Source organism: Pogona vitticeps, chromosome 1, assembly GCF_051106095.1.
Source record: "Pogona vitticeps strain Pit_001003342236 chromosome 1, PviZW2.1, whole genome shotgun sequence".
NCBI lineage: Eukaryota > Metazoa > Chordata > Lepidosauria > Squamata > Agamidae > Pogona > Pogona vitticeps.
In genome coordinates, this window is record NC_135783.1 from 95024009 (window position 1) to 95048516 (window position 24508).

General features: G+C 41.9%; 1 protein-coding gene across 2 annotated transcripts; it reads right to left on the minus strand.

The window, feature by feature from the left end:
- Nucleotides 1-1595: 1595 nt before the first annotated feature.
- RPF2 (ribosome production factor 2 homolog) lies at nt 1596-23062 on the minus strand. 2 transcript variants are annotated; one of them, XM_078385044.1, is made up of 11 exons: nt 22687-22775; nt 21928-22048; nt 21705-21837; nt 20565-20602; nt 18285-18324; nt 17282-17363; nt 16158-16234; nt 15005-15104; nt 4401-4503; nt 3414-3558; nt 1596-2879 (listed from the first exon to the last, which is right to left on the minus strand). In XM_078385044.1, exons 3-11 carry the CDS (start codon nt 21759-21761, stop codon nt 2703-2705), a joined length of 819 nt encoding a protein of 272 aa, XP_078241170.1. In that variant the 5' UTR covers nt 21762-21837; nt 21928-22048; nt 22687-22775; the 3' UTR covers nt 1596-2702. The 2 variants fall into 2 exon arrangements, with proteins under 2 accessions (XP_078241170.1, XP_020661016.1); XM_020805357.3 differs by lacking the exon at nt 21928-22048 and having other exon boundaries at nt 22687-23062.
- Between the last annotated feature and the right edge of the window lie 1446 nt (nt 23063-24508).

The following is a 24508-nucleotide window of genomic DNA, read 5'->3' on the forward strand; positions in this document are numbered from 1 at the left end:
ATGTGAGGGTATTATGACTTTTGGGTTGCAGCTTACATTTTAAAACTAGGAGGGGCAATCCAGATGTTGCTAGATAGTGACTCCCATCTGTCTATCCCAGCAGTTCGCAGTGTACTGTGGCACCTTGGGGTACTGCCAAACTGAGCTGGAGGCACAGTGGATTCTTCTCCTCCCTCCCTCCACATCCAATGAATCATAGAGTAGGACAAAGCATTTACTTCCAGTTTTTATGGTGTCTGTGCATGGTGGAAAGAGGGAACCCTGGCCCACTCTTACCACAGGACTGGGTTTCCATCCCAGCGGCTTCATTTCACTAGAAGCTGCTTCCCTTGGAGACATTAGGCCACAAGTACATTAAGCAACCTGCCTATAATATCATCGGGCTCCAGCTACCAACCCTGGATGACATCTTCACATCCCGCTGTCTGAGGAAGTCACACAGCATCCTGAGAGACTCTTCCCATCCTGCTTATAACTTTTTTGAACTGTTACCGTCTGGCAGAAGATATAGAACAATTAAGACTCGGACCACACGTTTTCTAAATAGTTTTTATCCTAGAGCTATAATTGCAATTAATAATGAGCTTAAAGACCACCAGTAGTGAATAATTAGTTGGACTGTGTTACTTGGCCTGAGGTGTAGATGTTTGTATTTTTAGTGGGGAATTTTTTAGTGGGTGGGGAGTGTTTGGGGAATGTTATGTGTGTGCTTGTGTCTGGTCTCTGGGTGTCTGTGAATTTCGTTGTATGGGCATACTGTGTATATACTTACAATGACAATAAATTATTATTATTATTATTATTATTATTATTATTATTATTATTATTATTATTATTATTATTATTATTATTATTATTATTATATATAACATACTATCTGGTTCCATCTAGTGGTCAGTCCTGGTAATGCACCTTGGGAACATGTATTTCTACAGTATTCTGTTGTGTTCTTAATTTTTTTTCCCAGACAGTGGATAAGTGAAACAGCGGGTACCGATCCCATGGATATGGCATTCCCACTTCATTGGGGAGCTGTGGCCAATGGCCAGTAAGTCAAGGGAGCCATGAGTCGAAAAATGTTGGGAACCACTGGCCTATCCCATAGTGAAAGATGGTCAGAGCTGCAATACCTGAAGTGCTAAAGATGCCCATTCCTGCTCTAGATACCTAGATAAACTAGGTATGAAAATATAAGTATGTCCAACCCATACATACTTGAGATAAATAACAACTACAATGTAATTGCCCAAGTATTTTTAAGTGCATCCAGGTTTAATACAGCACAAAGCTCATAGTTTGAGGTACATTCTGAAAGGTAATTTCTACCTCTTCCTGTAAGATTTTTTTCCATTCCAAATAATTTTGTTAAAAAGGAATCAGACTATATGCATCTTTCCATTTAGATGAACCCCAAGCACATGACAAAACATACTCTGAATGTACGTTTTCATACACTTCTCAAATCTTTTTTTTGTGAGGGGGGGGGACTTCATCTCTTCCCTCAAGGTGTTCTGGAATACCTTAATGAGAGAGCAATGAGTTTCAGAACAGTAGGATCTTTTCCACAAAATGTGACATAAGACTTCCAGACACAGTTTATCTGTGTAGGTGCAGAACTTTTTACTCATAGCAGATGCTCAGATGTTATAACATGACAGTCATTTGGTCAAGTTCATGAAGTATATTAAAACAAGCATTCAATAAGGACTTCTGGTGTTCCAACTATAGAGGAATGAAGCAGAAACATTTCTCACATATATTGTACTCTTACTGTTCTCTGTAATATCTGAAACGGAACTGTTACTTTTTCCTATAGCAAAATGTGCACACTGACCTCAATTCAGAAACTGGCCAGGTTACCACAGGAACTCAAACATCATAAAAAAGTGGGGAGCAGAGAAAGAATGAGTCAGCTGTCCTTTTATATCCTTGCAGCTATTTACACGATCACTGTTCCTAAAATAGTAATCCCTTAGAATCTGCCTACATGGATTTTTTTTTCAGTCAAAAGAGATGAATTCTTGATAGGTGCATGGGGGGTCTAGATTTGACTGACTGTACTTTATAATGCAATCAAAGTTACAGACTCATTTGAAAAAGAGCAACAGTATTTGAGTGAAAGAGGAGAATCCTGAAGCAACTAGGGATTCCTTGCTTCTGTAATTTTTTTTTCCAAATTCAGTATGAATAGTCTTGAGTTAAAATGCTCCTGTTCTCTGTAACTAAGCTGTTTGAGTAAATGTGCGTTGATTAATTTTTTTTGCAAAAAATAATTGTCCCATATTCAGAGTTGAACATTTGGTATGTTTATTTTAAAAAAATATCCAAAGTATAAAGGTATTTCAGCTCTTGTCTAGTGACCTTACTGCACGTTTTTAATACAAGCATAATGTAGTCTGAAAGGACAACAATAAGAATTGGGGAGTGAATATGGAAAAGAGCAAGCCACTAAGAATAGTTGGAAATCATTACAGAGTTGGCCATACCAAATGCCTGTCAAAAGAAAAATCTTCAAAAAAATTGCTAACTGAACCATACTCATTCCCTCTCCTTAAAAACATCCCCACTCTTTCGGAATGACAAAGTAGTAAGACCTGCTCAAAAACTGCTTCAAAATGAAATTCTGGGTGTAAATGATATTTACTCCAGTTAAAAATCAAAGCAGCAGCCCTGTCTCAGCTACTCAGTCTTGTCCCACCCTATCACCCAAGCTTTCGTTTCTTTGGACTTTCTCCACCTTCATTCTTCTTTTCAGCAGGCCTTTTCTTTAAACCTTTCATTTTCCGAGTTTGCAACTTATCCAGATCCTGTTTCTGCATGTGGATCCGCCCATATTTTGTACCAAAGACATCATGGGAAATATTTTTCTTCTTCTTTGGCTAGAAACAAAAGGAAGTGCCATTCAGATCTTTAGAACGACAGCTATCATTTGTGTAATACCACCAAGCTGCCAGAAAAATTTCGCAATTTAAAAGCAGCTGCATTTTGAATTCAAACCACAGGCAAAGTTGTCCTGACAATTTTGAGAAATAAAAATTGTGACTTATATAGTACTGTACTAATGGTGGCGAATGGGCATTCATCAGGTAAACACATTTATATCTCAAATGAAGATCCAAGAGCAGAAACTCTCTAAATTAAATCACATGCAATAAACTCTAGGATAAACTTGGGATCCAATACTACTTAAAACATTCAAATTGTACCTGATGCCACAGAATCTTAAAAAAACCCTTAAGATAAAGATAATAGGAAAATTAATGGGTGAGCTGGAGAACGGGGTGGTTTGTTAATATGGAATGAGAAAATGGGCAAATATTGCACATGTATACATTTAGGACATATCTGGAATGAAAGATCCACAGTCCTTTTTCTTACAGAAATGTTTTCAGAAGTATAAAGATCTTCCATACCTTAAGAGCTTTGGGCTGCTTTAGAGATAACTTATAAAGATCATCTGATGCCAAATGTGTTCTCCTCATCACCAAGTCTAGTGAGGGTCCCATTTCTTCAAGTTCAATCCTTGGTATTTTGCAACCAGACTTTTTCAACAATACTCTAAAAATGAAGAAAATGAAAGCGTTCCTCTCATCCAACTGTCTTGTCTGGAATCTGGAAATCATGCCTCACAGCAAACTTCCATCTGCCTTTTGAAGTGAATGGCAACAAAACCAAAGTATGTGTTGTTCCTGAACACAGAGTAGACCAGCTCAATATGTGGATGGAAGCTTGCCTCCCACATGAAAGGGGATTTGCCACACTTGCCAAAGCTTGGAAAAGACTGCTTTTATAGACTGTAATTCCCAAAGCCTTGGTCCCTATACAAGTCAAAGTCCACAGAGTTCAACATCCTGATAAACTAAGTGTTCAAGTATTTCCTCTATGAACTTTGTTGTTTAATACAACACATATGTCAATCAGCTCATCTGTGCTAAGATGCCTGGGTAACTACTGTTTTTTTCATGACCTCAGGTAAGATGTTGATATTTTCTACAGTTCAATTCCCTCTTACCCCACTCATTACATCACCCACCTACTGAAACATGTACATAATAATCTGCCAGCTTCAGGAACTCTTCATACATCTGATGGAGTAAGCTGCACTCTATGAAAGCATACAGCAGATATATTTAAGGTGCCATAAGGAAAGTAGAAATGTTTGTGATCACAAACATCTTACTTGTATTGTTCAAACAAACAATAAAACATATTCAGAATTATTAAAAATGCAGGCATAAGACTTTGCTTATTTGCATACCAGTATATGGACAAAATGTCATGTTCCAGCTTGATTCTATGACACACTGTAATCCAAGCAGTGAACATCACAAAACGTCAAGCTTTAGTAAGTGTATTACTGCTATACATAGTGGCCCAAACCAACCATCACACAGACTTACTTGTAACTTCTCATAAAGATTTTTTCATCCACAGCTGTGAAGTGAAGAACATGTTCTAAGCCTGCCAAACGAATATTGGGCACAACAGGGCCTCTGAAGAAATCTAAAAGAGGAAAAAGAGCCAGAATTGTTTTTTGATAATGGCAAACAGAAAGAAATGTAATACAGTTGTGTCTCGCAAGACAAATGCCTTGCAGGACAAAAAACTCGCAAGACAAATGGTCTTGGCAATGGGGGCAAGATAAATGTTCCTATGGCTGTGCTTCGCAAGAAGAATCTTTTCCGATTTTTGTTCCTGCCTCATATTTGCTGATTTTTAAATGTTTTTCTATGATGTTTAAAAAGTTAGTTTTTTGACTGAAATTTTTTAAATCATCTGCACAATATGTATGGCTTTAAAGAGCACTTAATAAACCCTTTGCAAACCAAATTTGACTTTGTTCTGACTTTTTTGCCCATAGGAACACATTAATTAGATTTCAATGCATTCCTATGGGAAAACGCATTTCGCAAGATGAATTTTTCGCAAGACAACTTAGCTTGCGAGGCACCACTGTGTTTGAAACTGGCAGAGTAAGCCTGTCACAGGAGTAACATGTTTGCAAATACAGTGGTGCCTCGCTTAGCGATCGCTCCGTTGAGCGACAAAATCACTTAGCGATGGTCCTTATGGGGAAAATTTGCTTTGCGATGATCATGGGGAAGAGATCATTGCAAAGCACCCATTTTCGGCCAGCTGATCGGCGGTTTCAAAATGGCTGCCGGGTAAACAAAATGGCCGCCCGCTGTTTTGCCTCGCTTAAGAGGCAGCGAAAATGGCGGCGCTATGGAGGATTTTCGCTGAAAGGTAAGTTTTTGAGCCCATAGGAACGCATTAAACGTGTTTTAATGCATTTCTATGGGCTTTTAAAAATCACTTAGCAATGAAATCGCTTAGCAACGTTTTTTCCAGAACGGATTAACGTCGCTAAGCGAGCCACCACTGTACCCGCTAGGCCTATATAGCTCAGCTCACAGTATTTTATCTCCCAAGCAGAGCAGTTCCTTTAGTCAAAGCACTGCTGAACTTTCTGCAGTGGAATTTCACAAGCGTGCCTGGCCTGTGCTTACCTTTCCAAGAGTTATTTGCATTCTAACCTCAGAGAAGCGGGGGACAGAGAAAGCAGGAGCAGGCGCTCCTGAGGACAGTCAGCCACCAAGAAACAGACTGGGCAGTGAGAAACTTCCCTGAGAAATGCTTTCTCTAGCTCTGGTTAGTCATTAACATTCCAGAACCCGTACCACGTGAGCAGTTTGCTAGCCTCAGATCACCACAATATGAGGATGGTGACTAATATGTACAGTGCTTTGCACCAAATGGGGCAATTTAAGAAATCTAGGAAGCAAATAAATAAATAAATAAATAAATAAATAAATAAATAAATAAATAAATAAATAAATAAATAAATAAATAAATAAATAAATAAATAAATAAACAAACAAACAAACAAACAAACAAACAAACAAACAAACAAACAAAGGATAACTACTGTTATCTGTGCAGGCTTTCCAAACAAATGGGGGCTCTAGAAAATCATGGTTCCAATTCATGTGGCCCCATGGACCGTGGCAGCTCTCCTGTTCAGACTCATAATCCTCCACACATTCTGGGCAACAGACATGATGATGGGCTGGAACTGCGGTGCTCTTTCGATGAGAAGTGAACATTAATAGGGCTTCCCTCCATGTGTCAAGATGTACTGCATCTCTAAAACTGAGAAAGTACCCTTGTGAAACATTTTGGGGTATGACTGGCCTCACACTCAAAATAACCAAAACTACCGGTACTATCTTTGTTGCTCCATTCTTGAACAGGGCAACGTTCTTGAATAGGTCACTGCCAGGAATAGTAAACAGAGTGCCTCTATCTCAAAATGACGACAGATTGCTGGAATACAGCCTCAGAATGAAAAGCTGGGAAGTTTTGCCCACACACACTATCACGACCCACTGTACCGCCACCCCTGCATTAAGATCCTTCACTGGCAGTAGGTATACACCTTCCTTCTTTGAACCAATAAAGAAGGTGGTCATGACTCTGTGGGTAATTAACAGATAGCAACAAACCAACATTCATGGATCCCTGAGTAAGGTGACCATGCACAAGTGACAAGAGACATGCACAAGTGATTACTCTGAATTCACGTGGGCAAAGAAGGGTGAAAGAGTGGTCCATAAATGTTTACTGAATAATGTTGTCCATTTTCAATGTTAATTGAAATTCGAACTGAAAGAGCAGAAAACCATTCGCATCTTTGAAACACAGTATTTTTGCCTGACTTCCAAAATTAAATCAGGCTGTTCTTTCTCTCAGGCTCTTTTCCACAAAGACACCAGCTGAACTGCAGATACTAATACACAAGTGTGCTGTAAATGCAACAATGCCTTCCCCTCCCAGATTTCACACACTGATTGCAGCTACAGGTCTGGATAAATAAAATCCATGTAACAACACTTATGCCTTTTACAGTTACTGAAGCACAAAACATGTAAAGCAACAGTAAAAACAAAATGGGGCTTAAATGTCTTGCACGTATTAAAAATTAACCTTATATATATATATTTATATAGCACCAAGTGATGTAGAATAAGGTGCTAGGTTTTCAGTATTGATTTTGTTCACAGTTTCCTGGAACTATGGGCTGTGGGGGCAGAGTATCAGTGGAATTCTGGATTTTATTTATGGACCAAAGTGATTTCTTCTGGAGTTTCTGTTCTGGCCGTATAAAGAAATCTTACAACTCTTAATGCTTATACCATATTCCTCCATTTATAAGATGACCCCCCCTTTATAACCCCAAATTAGAAAAAAACAAGGCTCAAAGGGCTCCCTTTTTGCTAAGCCCTGTTGCCTTGGCCTTCCTTTTTGCTAAACCCCGCACACTCTTGCCCTTTGAGAAGAAATGGAGCTTAGCAAAAAGGAAGGGAGAAATGCCTCCCCTTCCTTTTTGCTAAGCCCTGTGCCTTCACAAAACACAGCAGTAAAGAGCTGCCTTCCGTGTATAAAACGACCCTCAATTTTTTGTCACATTTAAGGAAAAAGTGTCATTTTACACACGGAAAATACGGTAATTTAGATCAAATGCCATCTGCATAGTGAAAAGGAGGAGGAAAAGCCAATGAATATGTGTAGATTCTGGTACTGATGATCTTTGCTTGCAAGCTCTTGCAAGCAATCTTTGCTTGCAAGCACTTTAATGGAGCTTGCAAGCAAAACTCACTAAGGATTTGGATTGCATTGTCAGCCAAGAACACAGAAAGAATGTAGCACTGAACTCAAATATGTGTCAAGTTAATAATCATAATAAAAAGAATAAATATTTAAGTAAGAAAATACAACATAGCGTCCATAATATTAAATTCTCTCTACCAGATCCAATCCTCAGATTAATGAATCCACTTTATTTTTCTTAGTGTTCCTCAGAATTTCAGGTATGCAGAGGCAGAGAGTCCATTTATAAGAAGGGTGGAGAACTTTTCAAATTAGTACATAAATCGTATAAAGAAAACAGAACAAGGTTAATACAAAACCAAATTCAACAGAAGAAAAAATACTTTGAAAATGTAGGCATGACAAAAGGTAATCATGTCCAGATAAATATAAATATAGAGTCATGGGAAAAAAATGGGACAATGGCCTTTATCTTTCTAATATTGCAATATAGGGATAAAAAATATAGATAAAAATCAACACAATATAGATAAAAATTGCAATATAGATAAAAAATCAATGATTTTTAAAAAAACATGGTTTAAATTTTAAAAATCCATGTTTTGATTTACATTGTCAAAAAGTCCAATTTAAATCATGATTTAAGTTGATTGTATTTAAATCAAATCCACCCTGTTGCAATAACAATCTTTTCAGCTGTAGTAATCCATTTCCACTATGAGTTAATTTCCAAGAAAAGGTAGATAATTTAAGAAAATGTGTACATCTGCAAAGTACAAAGATTACACAAATACAAAATTAATGTATGTAATAATCTGTCACAACTGGAGCTATAATTGGACATAACCAGACCATTTATTTAACAGATATTATCATGAATACTGCAGTGTCAGCAATTTGCCAGTTTAGTCAAAGATTTCTTGAAAAGGTAATGTGACATAATTTTTTTTCTGAATTAAGTCACTGCTTTAGATCCACAGATACAGCAGGACCACTGATAAGACAAAACAGAACAACCAGGAGTGCAAGACATTGTTCAGACTGTACTGGGACTCCTACCCTGCTATGCATCACCATTGTATGGGAGTCAAGGTTGACAAACTGGAGGCCGTAAGTTGTTCAACTGATTCATAAAACCAAAAACATAAAGTTCAAATGCTCTTTTCAGCATTTCTAGATTTCTAAATGGGCTAATTTCCAGGAAAGTAGAGAAAAATATTTTCTTGACATTTTAATGTCAAAGGCTATGACTGAGACTCTATGGAGGCAGCTTTCGAAATAATATTTCCTAATGTTTTTGGCACCTAACCCTTAAATGGCACTATTCCATACCATCATATCAACATATTCTTTGTTATATAAAAATCCATGTAAGGGCTTTTAGTCTCTGGAAATTAAAAACAAACCCAAGACATGTTATCTGTCTTCCCAGGTTCTTGCCAGCTTCAATCCTAACTTCCCGCCCCCTCAGTTTGGTTAATAGTTCATGCTTCTGCAAAATTAGTGTTAAAAGGCAAGAATTTTACCCAATAAACAGTATTTTGGAGGAGTCTTTGTTCAAGCTTGCCAAATAAAAATCTGTACTGGAGAAAATCTCTCTCTCCAATGCCTGTGACAAACTTGGCAACTCACAGCTGGCTGCTGACCTTATCAAACATGAGATAGCCAAGTGAGCATCTGTTCATATGGAGAAGGGAGTAAACTCAGCAATGTCAACAAGGAGTGCCTGCATTTAAGGTTTAGAAGTATCCAACATTTATTAAACACTGTACCTGTTTAACATTTACAATGCAACATATGGTTATATATTTTAAAAAACAGATTTAAGTGGGCCAGATCCAGTCTTTTGCTGCAGCACGTCTCATGGGTAAGTCTTCCCAGCATATTCCTATTGTACAACAGAGATTTGTAGCCTGTATAAGGGCAAATTTCAAAGTCAGCCTATGACTGACAAATCTACAGAATCCTAGGTGTTTCTTAAAAACACTGATATACAGTGGTGCCTCAACTTGCAACCATAATCCGTTCCGGAAGATGGACGTAACTCGAAATGGCCATAAGTCTAAGCACAATTTCCCATTGAAATGCACTGGAACACGATTAATCTGTTCTGGCAAAAAAAAAAAAAAAAAAAAAGCACACAGCAAACTCCACTGGAAGGTGCTGAGGCTTTAAAAAAAACCAAAAACCAAAAATAAAGCACACAGCAAGCCCCATCGGAAGGAGTTGGGGCTTTAAAAAAAATAACCAAAAATAAACACAGCAAGCCCCATCGGAAGGCGCTGGGGCTTAAAAATAATAATAACCAAAAATAAACAACACAGTAAGCCCCACGGAAGGTGCTGAGGCTTGAAAAATATACACACCAAAACACACACACACAAAAATCACACCACAGAAACATAACTCCCCCCAGCTCAAGTCCACCCTGGAAAACAAAGTAAATGTACTCACTCAGAAGCAGAAAGCAGCATGAGGCAGTTAGAAGTCTCCTCCAACACACACACTCGAACCCAGGGGTCTCAAACATGCGGCCCACCAGATGATAGTTTGTGGCCCCCACCTTGCCTGCACCCCCTTGAAGCACCCATGTGTCCTCTGCTGTCAAGAATCAAAAAAAGCCTCGCCTCACTCGCTGGCTCTCTCCCAAGACAGCGGCTCTTGCACCCTCCATCCGGAACTGCAACCTGCCAGACACCCCTCCTGTCTGCTGCCTGGCAGGCTGCAGTTCCAGATGGAGGGTGCAAGAGGTGCTGCAAGAGCTGGTGAGTGAGGCGCGCTACTGGCCCTTTTCCCTGAGCCCCTGCCGAGCAATGCCTGAGAGAGGAGCTCGCTTCCAGCCTGTCCTTGAAGAGCACCTCCAAGCCGCCAACAGCAGCTGCCGCCACCACCGCCACCTCTTCCAGGGAAGTGGCCCTCTGGCTCTCTTGGCACCCCCAGCACCAGCCCGGCCAGCGGCTGCCTCAGCGCCCAGCGGTGCTTCCTCCTCCTCCTCCTCCTCCTCCTCCTCCTCTTTGTCCTGCTTCAGCAGCATCAGCTCTGGAGGCTGCCTGGACTCGCCTCGCAAAGTTTGCTCCTCTGCCATGGTGGGGGTAGCTGCTGCTGCTGCTGAGTGCGCCTTTTTTTGAGGGGGGGGCCCTCAGAGGAAGGTTGCCAGACCTCCGTGTGTTGTGTGCATGCATGCGTGTGTGCCCTGTGGGGGCCCCGGCCCGTTCTGTTTAATTTTGTGGGTACCAGTGGGGGCTTTTCTCCTTTGGCAAGAAGAATTCTGTGAGGTTTTTTTATTATTATTTTATGTCATGCCCTCCTCACCATCCCACTAGGCGGTCGCCGGCGCTCCCTCCCTTCTCCGCTTCTTCGTCCTGCTGCTGGTGGTTATAGTGAAGAAGGAGCTGGAGGAGGTCGTGGACGGGTGACGAGGGCTCGCCTGCCCCTCCTCCTCCTCCTCTTTGGAGCCCCAGCTGGGCTAAGGAAACTCCTGGGCAGCTTCCTTGGGCTCTTGCTCCGCTTGGCAGAAAATATGATGCGGCCCAGCCTCACCCAGACTCTTCCTCCAGCAGCCCCCAGGTAAATTGAGTTTGAGACCCCTGCTCTAACTTTTGGGGTGAAAGAGCTACAAAGAAGCTCTTTGCTGACCAACAGTTAGTACCTATATTTGAATTCCCCACCTTTTTTCCATGCCTCTTTTCTGTTTGTAACTCAAAGCTCTGGCCACAAGTCGAAGCAAAGTTTTGTGGCTGGAGCTGGTCGCAACTCGAAATGGTTATACGTTAGGATGGTGGTTAAGTTGAGGCACCACTGTAATCACATAGTATGGGTAATGGTGTTCATTTAGTGTTTGACATCCCTGGGGTAATGCAGGATGGCACATTTAAAAGATAGTCACTTTTTAGCAGAAATCCAAATCTCACCCCTATGAAGTTAATACAAACTCTACAGTAGTTCAAGCTGTAGTTAAACCCATTCTACTGGATAGAAGTAGTGTGTCACTTAATTGCTTCTTTCACTACTGCTTTGGCATTACATTTCACTTAAAGGCATACCTTCTATAACTTGTTCAAGTCTACATTTGACTAGAACCTACTGGTAAAAAAAAGAATACTTTTTTTAGTATCTTCAGTATAGACATATTTGCAAGACAGGAAGCCTCAATATGCAAACAGAGTCTCCACGTTATGATTTTACTGATTACCTATGGCGACTACAGCGGACCCTTGACTTACAGACGGCTTGACTTACAGACTTTTTGAGTTACAGACTTCTCTGGCCGCAAAATTTAGGTTTGACTTGCAGACTGAGATTTGACTTACAGACCAGAAAAAAACCAAAATGGAACAAAAACGGCCTGTTACGGGATTAATCGGTTTTCAATGCACTGTAGGTCAACGGAGACTTGACCTACAGACTTTTTGACTTGAGAACCGCCTTCCAATACGGATTAAGTTCTCAAGTCAAGACCCCACTGTATTCCATATGGAACGTTTCTTGATACATATCCCCCTCCCATGAATTTCTATGGATGTACCCCATCAATGTGTATTAGTCACCTAGATCACTGGTTCTTAACCTTTGTTACTCTGATATTTTTGGACTGCAACTCCCAGAAGCCTTCACCATCAGCACCTGAGTAACAAAGGTTAAGAACCACTGACCTAGATCACAATGCTTAGGCATGGAGATGGTGTGTATACACCTCAAACAAACAGAAGAGAATAAAGGTTCCAGGTTCTAAAAAACATTGAGGATACTGAATTTGTCTTTTAAAAATGTTTTTACAAAATTTTCCAGTTATAAGAAAATTGACAGTATTTGAACTAAAGCATGGTGTGAACCTGGAATCACCTAATTTGCTAGTACTGAACAAAGCTAGAAGAAGAAAAATAGGAGAAAATATGTTACAGCTTTAAAAAATAAAGCAAGACCCTCTCTGGAAAATCAAGATTTTGTATGGTACTCATTCCATGCCATAATGCCAGTGATATACTGTATCAAAAATTATTTTTTGCTCCTATGCTGAAATCTGATGGCTAGATCTGAACAGCCTCAAATGTAATTACTGTTGCTGATGTAACTGCTAGAGCAGTATGGCAATGGAACCAATTAACTCGAGAGGTGGCGAGTGCTCCAACACTGGAGGCATTCAAGAAAAATTTAGAGAACCACTTGGCAGATATCCTTTGATATGTATTCCTGCACTGAGCAAGGGGTTGGACTTGATGGTCGTCCAACTTCATGATTCTATTATCATAAAGTGGGCTCCGTTTTCCCAATGGGACACTGGGGATTTGAAATTAAGGTGGTATATAAGGTTCAAATGTGGCTGCAATTGAGAACAATACTAAACATACTCAAACCAGTAACCATCAACATTTATGAGGCTTTCTGAGTTTAGAGGGGAACAAATCTGAGGTGCTGTTTCAAATTTTCAAGACAATACAGAGCAGCTTCAGACATTTTGGGAGGAAAAGAACCCAAAGAAACAAATGCTTTTCCATTTCACACCTTCCCTTATGGCATCTGAAACTGAACATATGCATTTCCGCTCGCCTAGAATCAACAGGAGTAAAATGTGTTGTCTGTTTCCCAGCTGAGAAGCGGGACAGTGTAACAGAAAAAAGAGTAATATACTGTAAATATGGATAGAGTTTGTGTGGTATAGTACTCCGCCACAAAACCCAAAGGGCAGCCTCAGGCCTGTCACCCTCGCTTCTCTTGGCCTGACACCTGGGGCTGTTGTGAGGATGGAGCAGGGAGAAGAGCCATGTTTGATGCTTTGAAGGAAAGTTGTGATGTAAATGCAACAAGACAAGTAAAAATAAAATGTTTTGACTTCACTGTTACAGTGACAGCATAGATACAGGGCCCTTGATCATTCACCCTATAATCTTCACCTTGCTCATATTTTACAATGGGCCATTCAATGTCATTCAGAATGCAGTATCGCAGTGCAATGGACTTCACTGTTGCATCATTCCAGAGAAATGAATATACAGTGGATCCTCGACTTACAGAATTAATCTGTATTGGAACAGTGGCCGCAGGTCGAAAAGCCCGTAGGTCGAGAATCCATTTCCCATAGGAATGCATTGAAAACCATTTAATCCGTTTGAGGCAAAGAAAAAAAATCCCAGGCTTCCAAAGCTGCACCCGCTGTCCTCTGTCTCCCCTCCCTGGTGCCCTCTGCCTTCTGTCCCTGTGTGGACAGAAGGCAGAGGGCACCGGGGATGGAAGACAAAGGGCAGCGGGTGCAGCTTTGGAAGCCCGGGAAGCCGAAATCCACTCCACGCCTGCTGCTGGCTTTCTGAGCTGCTCCACCCCCGCAGCCAGCTTTCGGCTTTCCAGGCTTCAAAACCCCCTCCGCTACCCTCTGTCTCCAGTCCCTGTCTCCTACAGGGACAAAAGGCACAGGGCACCAGGGACGGGAGACAGGGATGGAGAAGGGAGTTGTGAAGCTCGGGAAGCCGAAAGCCAGCAGCAGGGGTCGAGCTGCTCAGAAAGCCGGCAGTGGGCGCGGAGTGGTGCGTCGGGGGACCTCCAGATGCCTTCCCCACCACCATGGGAGGCCTCTTGGAGGTCCCCCCCGCCGCCGATAGTGCCTCCGAAGCACTATCGGCAGCGGCAGGTACCTCCAAGATGCCTCCCATGGCGGCAGAGAAACCCTGGAAGGTAACTTGAGCCCCCCGCCCCCGCCGCTGGGAGCCGTGCTGCGCTGGGCGATCGCAGCCATGCTTGGACTCTTGACTCGCAGTCACTGCCTCCATATCTTTCCCTTCTGTTTGCCAGGAGGTGATGGGACCAGTGGCCATGATCTTAGTTTTTTTGATATTGAGCTTCAGATCATTTTTTGCGCTCTTCTCTTTCACCTCTTTCATCAGTGGTAATACTCTAATAAATTCTTAGCATCCTGCAATAAAGGTCTACCTTTAATGTAAACATGTACATATTATACAAGCATAGATGTACAGAGCATTTGGACACAAGATTCCTGGTGGCCTCCCATCCAGATTGCTGGCCGAGTCGACACTGAAACTTTCCAATGCTCAAGCATCCCTGTTCCCACATTGCCTCCCAAACCCTGACCTTCCTCTCAGCCCACATTTATTCTTGTCTCCAAATCTATTCCTTCATCTCAAAACAAATTTACCATCATTTGTCCATGTCTTCTACTCCCCAAGCTGGAAAAACTTTGGATCAGCAAGATAAGACAGCACGTAAGAAAATAAATATTTTAAAAGGTCACAGTTATTGACTTAACTTTATCCCAGTGAACTGTTTCTGTCATATTTTATGAATCTCAGTAGATGGCTATAAACCTAACCCACAGCTGAAAATTGGCAGACTCTGTGCTTGCAACCGTTCCCATTATATAGAAAAGTAAACAGAACAGGCTTACCAATCAGAAGGCTTTTCAAGCGCCTATGCTCTTCACTGATGTCAAAAGCATCACCCGCAAATATCAACATAGGTTTTGTTCCTTCAGGGCACTTGCTACTCTACATTTTAGAACATTTAAAAAAAGATAGCTATGGCAGAATGTGGCAACATCTTGAAAACTTATCAGTAAAATAAATGACAAAATGTACATTACACTGTCAGGCAAATAAGAGGGAAAGCGAGTCATTTGTAAGCACATACAGCTTAACTGAAACAAAAAGCCACTAAGATGTAGTCATAGTGGACTACATAATATGCATCAAGCATTATTTTGAGGTTTGCAAGTATATATTAACCACCCAGGAAACTCCATCACTGGCCTTATGTCAGCCATTCCTGGATTTAAAAAACTTCAAAGACAGTTTGCAAAATAAAACTTCTGAACATTATCAATAAATTCCATTTCTATCACTCAAAAAGGGACAGAGCAGTTGTCATCATAAGTTTATCAAAAGTACCACAAGATTCTGGAGTTTCCACTGCAACTGGCTAACTCAGCTACCTTCCTGCAAAATATCTTAATTCATGTGATTTGTGTTGACTACCTGGTAGCATTAAACAGGAGGTGAATTCTATTTTGCTACAATAAGCTTACAAGTATTAACATTATTATTTCTGAAAGAACTGTAATAAAAAATTGTTTTCTTCTTTTAAAAGGAAATACGAAATATGCTCAAGGAAATCTCTTTAAAGATCCATTCTTTACTTTATTTAAAACAACTAAAGAAATCATAAACTTTAAAATATTCTACAATAGAAGCCATTAACTGTTGTTCTGACATTATTTACAACACGTATTATAGAATACAGGTTAAGTCTGCAATCATGCAAAAACCTATTTATTATTTCAGGCTTTTAACCTCCAATTCCCACCCCCACCCCCCAAAATGCAGTACTCCTCATTGCTGTTTTTTATTGTTTCTGTTGTGGCTTTTTAGTTAATGCAAACTGTCCTGGAAATGTTGAACTGAAGGCTATACACAATATTTTCAAATAAATAATGTCTAATTAGGAGGATCTGTAACCATCCTCACAAATTTATTTTTGAAAACATAAAATCAGTTAATCAGTAATCATTTCTAGCAAGCTGGTATCCTTTAAAAGCACTTTACCTTAATATCCTTCAGGGGTACAAACTTCTCAATCCCTAGTTCAACCATATCCAAAACGTGATAATCATACATACGACCTACAAGAAGAAAAGCAAAGGAATCCAATTTTGCTCTTTTGGGATGTATTCTAATGCCATTGCAAAGTACAAACAGATGGATAGCGAGGTAGCAGTTGACTTGCAAGATTCACAGCACTTATAAAGTTAACCATTTGCAGCTAAGAGCCCCTTCCTCTTCAGGAGTCACATAGAAATAGGCCTTAGACTTCAAACTCCTATTCAAGAGACTTGACATGCCAGAGAGACTTTTAGCATCATCTCTGCCACCGATTCACTGTATAATCTTGGCCAAGTGACTACTTCAACTTCAGTTCCCCACAAGATGCCAATCTGAGCACAACATAGAAAACAAATGTTGTGCAAATCACAAAGACTGGACAAACAGCAGAATGAAATGATGACAGTTCTTACTACTAATGCTACTAAACCAGAGGTCCTATTCCCACCTTCTCTATGATATTTGAGACAAATGTGTGAAGGAAAACATGACTCTGCATCCAACTGCCCTCTCCTTAACTTCTATGAAACCAACAAGAAACAACTCTTCTGTGCGTGGGTATACAGGAGGGCAGGCAATTGTGGCCCTCCAGATGTTTCGGAACAGCAATTGTCATCATCTCTAACCACTCTCTGTGCTGGTTATGCCTGCTGAGAACAGCAAGCAAATATACCTGGGGCGCCACAATTGCTCCCCACTGTCTATAGGACCAGTCATTTCAGTACAGACTCCTCCTCTGCTAACACAAACAAAGGTTTTTGTAAGCCATCTTGGGTCCCTCTTGGGAGAGAGAAAGGTTATAAACTGAGCAAATAAATAAATTACTAAAACAAACAAAAACCTGATCTCACTTTCTGTGGAGAGCAGAGTATCCCTGTTCCCTCTCTGTATGTTTAGTGGGGGATGGGAAGATGAGGAATGAAAACAGGACGCCACACATTCATGGCACAGCAATTAAAGGGACTTAAGATGAAGATACAATTCTTTCACATTTATTGTCATTATTTCCCTCAAATCTTATATTTTAAAAATGAAAATCAATCCAGTGGTTTAAAACAACACTTAACCTATTATCAAATTATTGGGCCTCTTCTTATTATGTGATCCAAACAGGAACAAGGAACAGTCAGACTTCTTGGAAAAAAATTCCTGTTAATGAAAGAGATCAATTTTCAAATATGTTGAACACCCTGCAAAGAACATCATAAAAGAAAACACTATCCAATGCAGCAGAATATGTGACTACTGAGCAGCTTTTCAACCTTGTTGAGCAAAATAACCCCATTAGCTCCTCATTATCATTTCCAGATTTATTTATGTATTTAATATCTGCTTTAGCATGTTTGGAAATTAAGACATGATTTTGTTTATAAAGCCTGCAGGAATTGTTATTGTTCTTCTAATGTATGGCAACCCTATGAATCAGAACCCGCCAAGAGGTCAATTCTTTAAGAGATCTGCTCAATTCTTGCAAACTCAAGACCATGGCTTCCCTTCTTTAGTTAATTCATCTCTTATTTGTGGGTCACTGAGACTTATTACAGTAGTACCTCGGTTTGCGAAATGGACCCATTCTATGTGACGTTATGTAGTAATGGAAATTTCGCAAACCAAAACGTCAATTACGCTGCCAAAGGGGCTGTGTTATAGGTGCAATGCGCCCCTGGGAAAACCCTTTCGTACTGCAAAAAGAAAAAAAAATCTAAACCCAGGCTTTATTTCTTATGAATTTCAATTCATAAACTGAAAATTACATAAACTGAGGTGTTAGCAAACCAAGGTAGTACTGTATCTGCCTTTCTCAACTTGGTGGTGCCGTCCAAGTGTTTTGGGTAACTACTTTCACTCTCCCTGTCAGTAGCTGGTTGGGACTGATGGATGGATGCAAGGGATCCAGTTTGGGAAGACCGATTTAGTAGGACAACAAATAAAGTTAATTATTAAATGCATCCTCTATTATCACACATTCCATTAAATTCCATTTTACTGTGTCCTCTTCTCCTGATGATCTATTTATTTTGCTATTTCAGTTTCTCTTGCTCCAAATGGATAGATGTCTTTTAAACTCACCAGTGAGGTCTGATCTTCAAAAGGTCTTGTAATATTTTTTCTAAAAAGAACAGAATTTAATCTTGAAAAAAAACACCATTCAGACATTTTATACAATAAATCAAGCTCTACCTGGAAATTTATACGATTACTACACAATTAGTGCAAGAACTACACATAACTTGAGTTAATTGTCAAGGGGAACCTTTATCTTTACTACACTAAATGTTTATGTAGTCCAGGAACAGCTCAGCAAACCTACTACACTGTATCCAGGAAAGACTAACTGAACATTCCCAGGCAGTTCAGAGGACATGCCTTTGTCCCCAACATGTATTTTACTGCATCTAAACATGGCAGCCAGTATAATGGTTCAAATGCTGGAGTAGGATTTGGAAATCTACGTTCCATTTCTCACTCAAGCATGAAACACACTCAGTACAATAAAAATGGAAGCATTGAGGCACCTTTAAAACTGACCTATCTACTGTATTTCAGTCTGAGCTTTTGTTGATCGCAACCACTTTAGTCAGGCAAATTGTGTCTCATATCTGAAGAATATGTTTCTGAAGATGTGTATGTGTAAAACAATTCACAATGAAATACTTTTTATAGTCTTAAAGGCACTGTAATACAGTGGTGCCTCACTTAGCGACGTTAATCCGTTCCAGGAAAAACGTCGCTAAGTGATTTAATCACTAAGCAATTTTAAAAAGCCCATAGGAACACATTAAAACGCGTTTAATGTGTTCCTAAGGGCTTTAAAACTCACCTTAAGCGAAAATCCTCCATAGCGGTGGCCATTTTGGGTGCCTCTAAAGCGAGGCAAAACAGCGGGCGGCCATTTTGGAACCGCCGATCAGCTGTGCTTCGTCTTTCTCTCTCTCTCCACCCCTCGCAGCTCCAGCCTCGGCAGGGAGACTGAGGCACCGCCGCCGCCCCGGCCAAGAAAGACCCTCTGTGCCTGCATCAACCTTAGCTTAAGGTTGCTGCAGGCACAGAGGGTCTTTCTCGGCCAGGGTGGCGGTGGCGGTGCCTCAGTTTCCCTGCCGAGGCTGGAGCTGCGAGGGGTGGAGAGAGAGAGAGAGAGACGAAGCACAGCTGATCGGCGGGGTCAGCTGTGCAAAAAGGGTCGCTTTGCTATGATCGCTTGCCTGCGATCATCGCAAAGCGAATTTTCCCCATAGGGGCCATCGCAAAGCAATCGCTCTTGCGATGGCAAAAAGTCCATCGCAAAGCGATTTCATTGCTATATGGAGCGACTGTTATGCAAGACACCACTGTACTTCTGTTTTTGTTATTGCTGAAACAGACTGCACAATTACCTCGTGAAAACTTTTACTATGAAAAATTCTTAGGAAAAAAACCACTCTTCATCTCTCTGGGGATTGCATGAACAAACTGGTGAGGAAAACTGGACTTGAATTTGAACAGGTGCCAGTCCATAGAGTAACCACTTTCACAGACCATTTGAACATTGCTGTCCAATTTTGTATACAAAGAAGCCCTTTACAACATTCCGATTTCCATATCAACAGTTAGTATGGCTGTGCTATATTGAGTGACATAGCTATACAGTGGTGCCTCGCATAACGGGCGCCCCGTTTAACGACGAATCCACATAGCGACGATGTTTTTGCGATCGCTTTTGCGATTGCATAACGATGTTTCCTATGGGGGAAAATCGCTTTGTGATCATCGGTAAGGTGTTTCGCTTACCGATTTTCGCATAGCGATGATTTTTCCCCAGCTGATTGGCGGTTCCAAAATGGCCGCTGGATAAAACAGGGACTGATTCCTTGCTTACCGGGCAGCTAAAATGGCAGCCGTATGGAGGATTTTTGCTTTAAAGGGATGTTTTAAGCCCATAGGAACGCATTGAAGGGGTTTCAATGCATTCCTATGGGCTTTTTTATTTCGCATAGCGACGAATCCGTATAGCGATGATTTTGGCTGCACGGATTATCGTCGCTATGCAGGGCACCACTGTATTAGTATTAGCTTCTCTTGAATGACACCATATTCCACAAAAGTTTTCATCACACTGGAGTAAAACAAATCATAGGCCTACTACTGACAATGCATCATGAGTTAACCCCACCCCAACACCCAGTTACAGAGCAAACACATACAGCGGGAGGCCTTTGTAAGCACTGCTATATTCACCGAGGCTTCTATAAAATTCAGACTCCCAATCGTCCAGGGTGGAACTATAACCCTGTCTCTGCTGGAGGACCCAGCCTGATAATGCCTAGAATACGGCTGTAGCCCCAGATCACATCTTAGGAAAATAGCACTTACTTCTTATAAAGCACAGCAAATGGCTTTTTCAGAGCATACTGGGGGGGGGGGAGAGACAATAAAAGACAACATTTTAACAAGAAGGCATGCTACACACAGTTTACTTCAAATACAATGGAAATCTGTTTAGATGTCACACTGATAAAACAAAGCCTAGATTACTGAATGCCCCAGGGAGATCACCACCACACACTTATCTCTCTAATAGGCTTCCTGAAATGGATCTCTTAGGGAGCTCTGCTGATCCCCTGCTGCTTCTGTGAAAAAGGCAGCTGCTGGCTTCATGATAAAGCAAAGCATGGGAAATCCATTTTTGGCACCACAACTCAAGTTCCTCTGCAAGCATGGCTCAGGGATTCTGGGAGTTTCTGCCTGAAACAGTCACACCTCAGTTTTACAAAAAAAACAGAGATAATCTCATCTGCCTCAGAAGACTATCCTGCTTTCCCCGTTGTGAAACAGCCCTACTGACTCTTACTGCACCACAGGTGGCAAAAGAACATGGGGAAAATGCTAGCGCCAAATCAGCACAGTGACCCCTTTTGCATTCTACTTCCTTCTCAGGGTTCTGGGGGTTACACCTAAATTTCATCTCTCTGCTCAAAGGAGGCTGAAAACACGCCATCCTGAACACAACTGACCTTGTCTCTTCAGAATCTAACAAGGGCTGGGTCTGGCAACTGAACAGGAGCTTACTTAGAAACAACACACACACCCAGATACTACTACAGAAGGAATTCCTCCCAAAACTCTCAATCAGCATAAACAATATTGGGCCAGACAGGCCAATGCTCTGACACAGTATAAGGGGGATTCCTATGCCCTTTTCTACCTACAGCTCTTTTATCCAAAAGAGGCTTTTATCATTGGGTTGAACAGAGCCTCCCAAAATTCCAAAGTCTCCCAAAGTCTACTTTGAAAGCTTGGGGTGGGGGGTGGGGGGTGGGGGAGCTAAGCTAAGCTTCTATTAGCTTCCTAGAATTGTGGTAGTTCAAATTATTAAACACAGTCTATAAGAACATGATGCTTAGAGGAATCATTCATTAGGGAATATTCCAAGTATGTATTTCCAAACCCAGATTTTTCTGTAACTCATCAGAATATTACACCACTTTTACAGACATTTCTAAAAATACTTACAATGTCTTTCAGAACTTCAGTTACTGCTGAACTTGCATTTCCACCTTTTATTAACATAGCATTCTTGGTATTCTCTGTAAGCTTTGGCTCTCTTTTCTCCAGAAACCGTTTGGCCCTCTTGGTTTTGGGTTTCCTGCCAGGATAATTTTAAATGACACAAAGTGAATGTTAAAAAAAAATTAAACATTATCTGCAAAGGCACTATTTTTTTTTTGTTGCTTACTTGATGAAATCCTATTCTGTGCTGTATTTTAGTCTGCTGTTGTTTGAAAGCAGAGATGGGGAACCGGTGGCCCTCCAAAGTCTTTTGGACTCAAACTCTTATCAGTCCCTGCCAGCATGGCCTATGGGCACAGATCAGAAAGACTACAATCCAGTAGTATCTAATGAGGCAATTGGGTCTCTCTAGCTTCTCCATGGCTTAAAAAAAACATAAAGAAAATCCCTACTAAACGGTACACAATCAAATAATAGAAACACACGAAAAAACACTCTGCGGTTTTTCAAAAGAGTGACTATCATAAACTGGATCAAACCTGGAGCCAAAAACACAGCGGTTGTTCTTCAGCTATAAGCTCTGTTGCTCGCTCACTCTCGCTGGCTCCGTTTCTCTCTCTCTCTCCAGCACCGACAGATGCCTAGGGAGCTGTCAGCCAAGGACAACACTTCATGCCCTCACCAACATTTGAGCAACCCTACGACACCTCATCCCGTGAAAAGCCCCAAACGCAGATAATTGTGAGCCAGAGACCTTTGGGTAGAGTGGGCGGCATATAAGTTGAATAAACAAACAAACAAACTCCCTCGGGAGTAAACCCCGCCGAGGTCCATGGGTCTACCACCCGACTTCACCCACATCGAATACATACTGTATTTTAGGGGACATACAAATACATCCTTCAGAGAGAAGGAAGACAAGAGCTTCAGGGTTAGGTGAGCAGGAGCACAACCCCCGGCAACACTCAGCAACGGCAACACTTACACTACCCGATCCAACGCCTCCATCTCCCCGGAGGAGGCGACCACATCCACGTGGGTCCCTCCGACAGATGAGCCGGAAGGCGAATCCCCTTCTCCGTCACGTCCGTCGCCACCCGACGCTTGAACATAGAGATAGGAAAGGAAAGATCTTGCAGCCTTTTGTGTTTTCAACACAGATATTTTGATCTCCCCACCACAGTCTCGTTTCAAACAGAATCCATCAGTGGAAGCATTAAAAGTTTCTACAAAGATGAGTTTAGTGTGTTTCCCCCTGAACCACAAGGAAACCGGAAGTTTAAAGTACGCGGAGTAGTTGTATTCGCAACCTTTTTGAGACGCATCCTGTACACGGGGACGTGCGTCGTAGAGAAAGGGGGTCTCTCCTCTCCGCCCAAAACATCCGGTGTCTAATTAAGGACAACAGTCAACTCGTATTTTTGGCAGAGTCAAGTTGCAGTTTGTTTGTGTTAAGATGGGTGTGAATACCCGGACCGATTTCCGATGTCAGTGGCTGTCGTTTTTGTTTTTCCCTTGGGAACAGGAATGAGACCATCGTTGACCCATAAATATCAACAGAGATGTACAAGTTTTTGGTGCATTTTACAGCAGATTCCGCTCCTCCGCAAACAAATAAGAAAATCATACGTGGCAGTAAAGACTGGTGTGTGTGTGTGTGTCTCCTACACCTACGGTGTTTCTAATTCGGTCCTTTAAACCTGTGATTTTTTTTTAAAAGCACAAACTGTTCATCCGGAAATCAGTGAAGTACTGTATGATGGCTTCGGTATAAGACCAAGTACGGAATTTGGCCTAGCCAAATTCCCTACCGAAAGGGGAGCTGTTTTGGCGGAACAACCGTCCCAAAATCAGTGGGATGTTTAGCAAGATTTTTTTAAAAAAGAAATCTGAGCCAGCTCCACCTCCGCCCCGCGGGGGACTCCCTTGCAAGGCAAGGCTGTCGCGGATGACCAGAACCCTCAGCCGTCAAGTTCGTTAAGAAAGGAAGGCCGTTGTGCGTTGCGGGGCTGTCATGCTCTTCTCTTAGCTTTGCCGCTCAGGCTGTTACAATGCAAAACCAGGCGTCCCCATTGCAGAATAATCGTGGGTAACCACTAGGCTCCTTGGGAGGTTACTAGAGGATCGGCACCGGGGGGGGGGAGCGCCGCTCCCTCCCTTCGCAACGTGGCCCTCAGCTTGCTTGAAATGTTGGAAAAAGAAACCGGGATCATATGGTAATAATTTTGTATTCGAACACAAATGGAGACGCGGACCCCCCCCCCCAGTCAAAAACAGGGCGCTCCCCTTCTCTGCTGCGGTGGGTCCCACTTGTTTGTGGGTGAGCGATGCGGGCGCGCCACGCTCAATGCCCGACTTCGTCTCTCCGCTTCCACAGGCAGCTAGTTCCTGCCTTTCGCTTCTAAACGGTTTCTTCTTGTCACCGAGGAAATGCCCTCTCCAGACATACGGATTGTGCTCTCTGTCTGTTTTATCTTTCTGCTGAGAGTAGCACCCCTAGATACTAAAACTGGCCACTGGCCTGGCAGAATTGCGGGCGGCCGCCCACCCACCGACCCACCACCCGCGTCGCCGCCCCTTGGCCGAGGTCCGCAGCAGCGCCAACGCGCTTCGCCCGCCTCGGAGCCGGAGCCGGGCCATGAAATGCTGTTTTACGGCCACCAGGGAGAAGAGAGGAGGAAACCACGGGGGGGGGGACACTCTTGACGGTTGAGACTGCGATCCTCTCAGGGCTTGGAAAAGTTACCCCTTCCGATGACAACCAGCCAAGCGAGATGGGAATTCTGGGAATTGTAGTCCAAAAGCAA

Coding starts and splice junctions, on each gene's coding strand:
- RPF2 (XM_020805357.3), bottom strand. CDS start 22,709: ATGGAGGCGTTGGATCGGGTAGT. Junction 20,603..21,704: donor CTGAAGTTCTGAAAGACATT/GTAAGTATTTTT, acceptor CCCCCCCCCCAG/TATGCTCTGAAAAAGCCATT. Junction 18,325..20,564: donor TTTGCTGTGCTTTATAAGAA/GTAAGTGCTATT, acceptor TGTTCTTTTTAG/AAAAAATATTACAAGACCTT.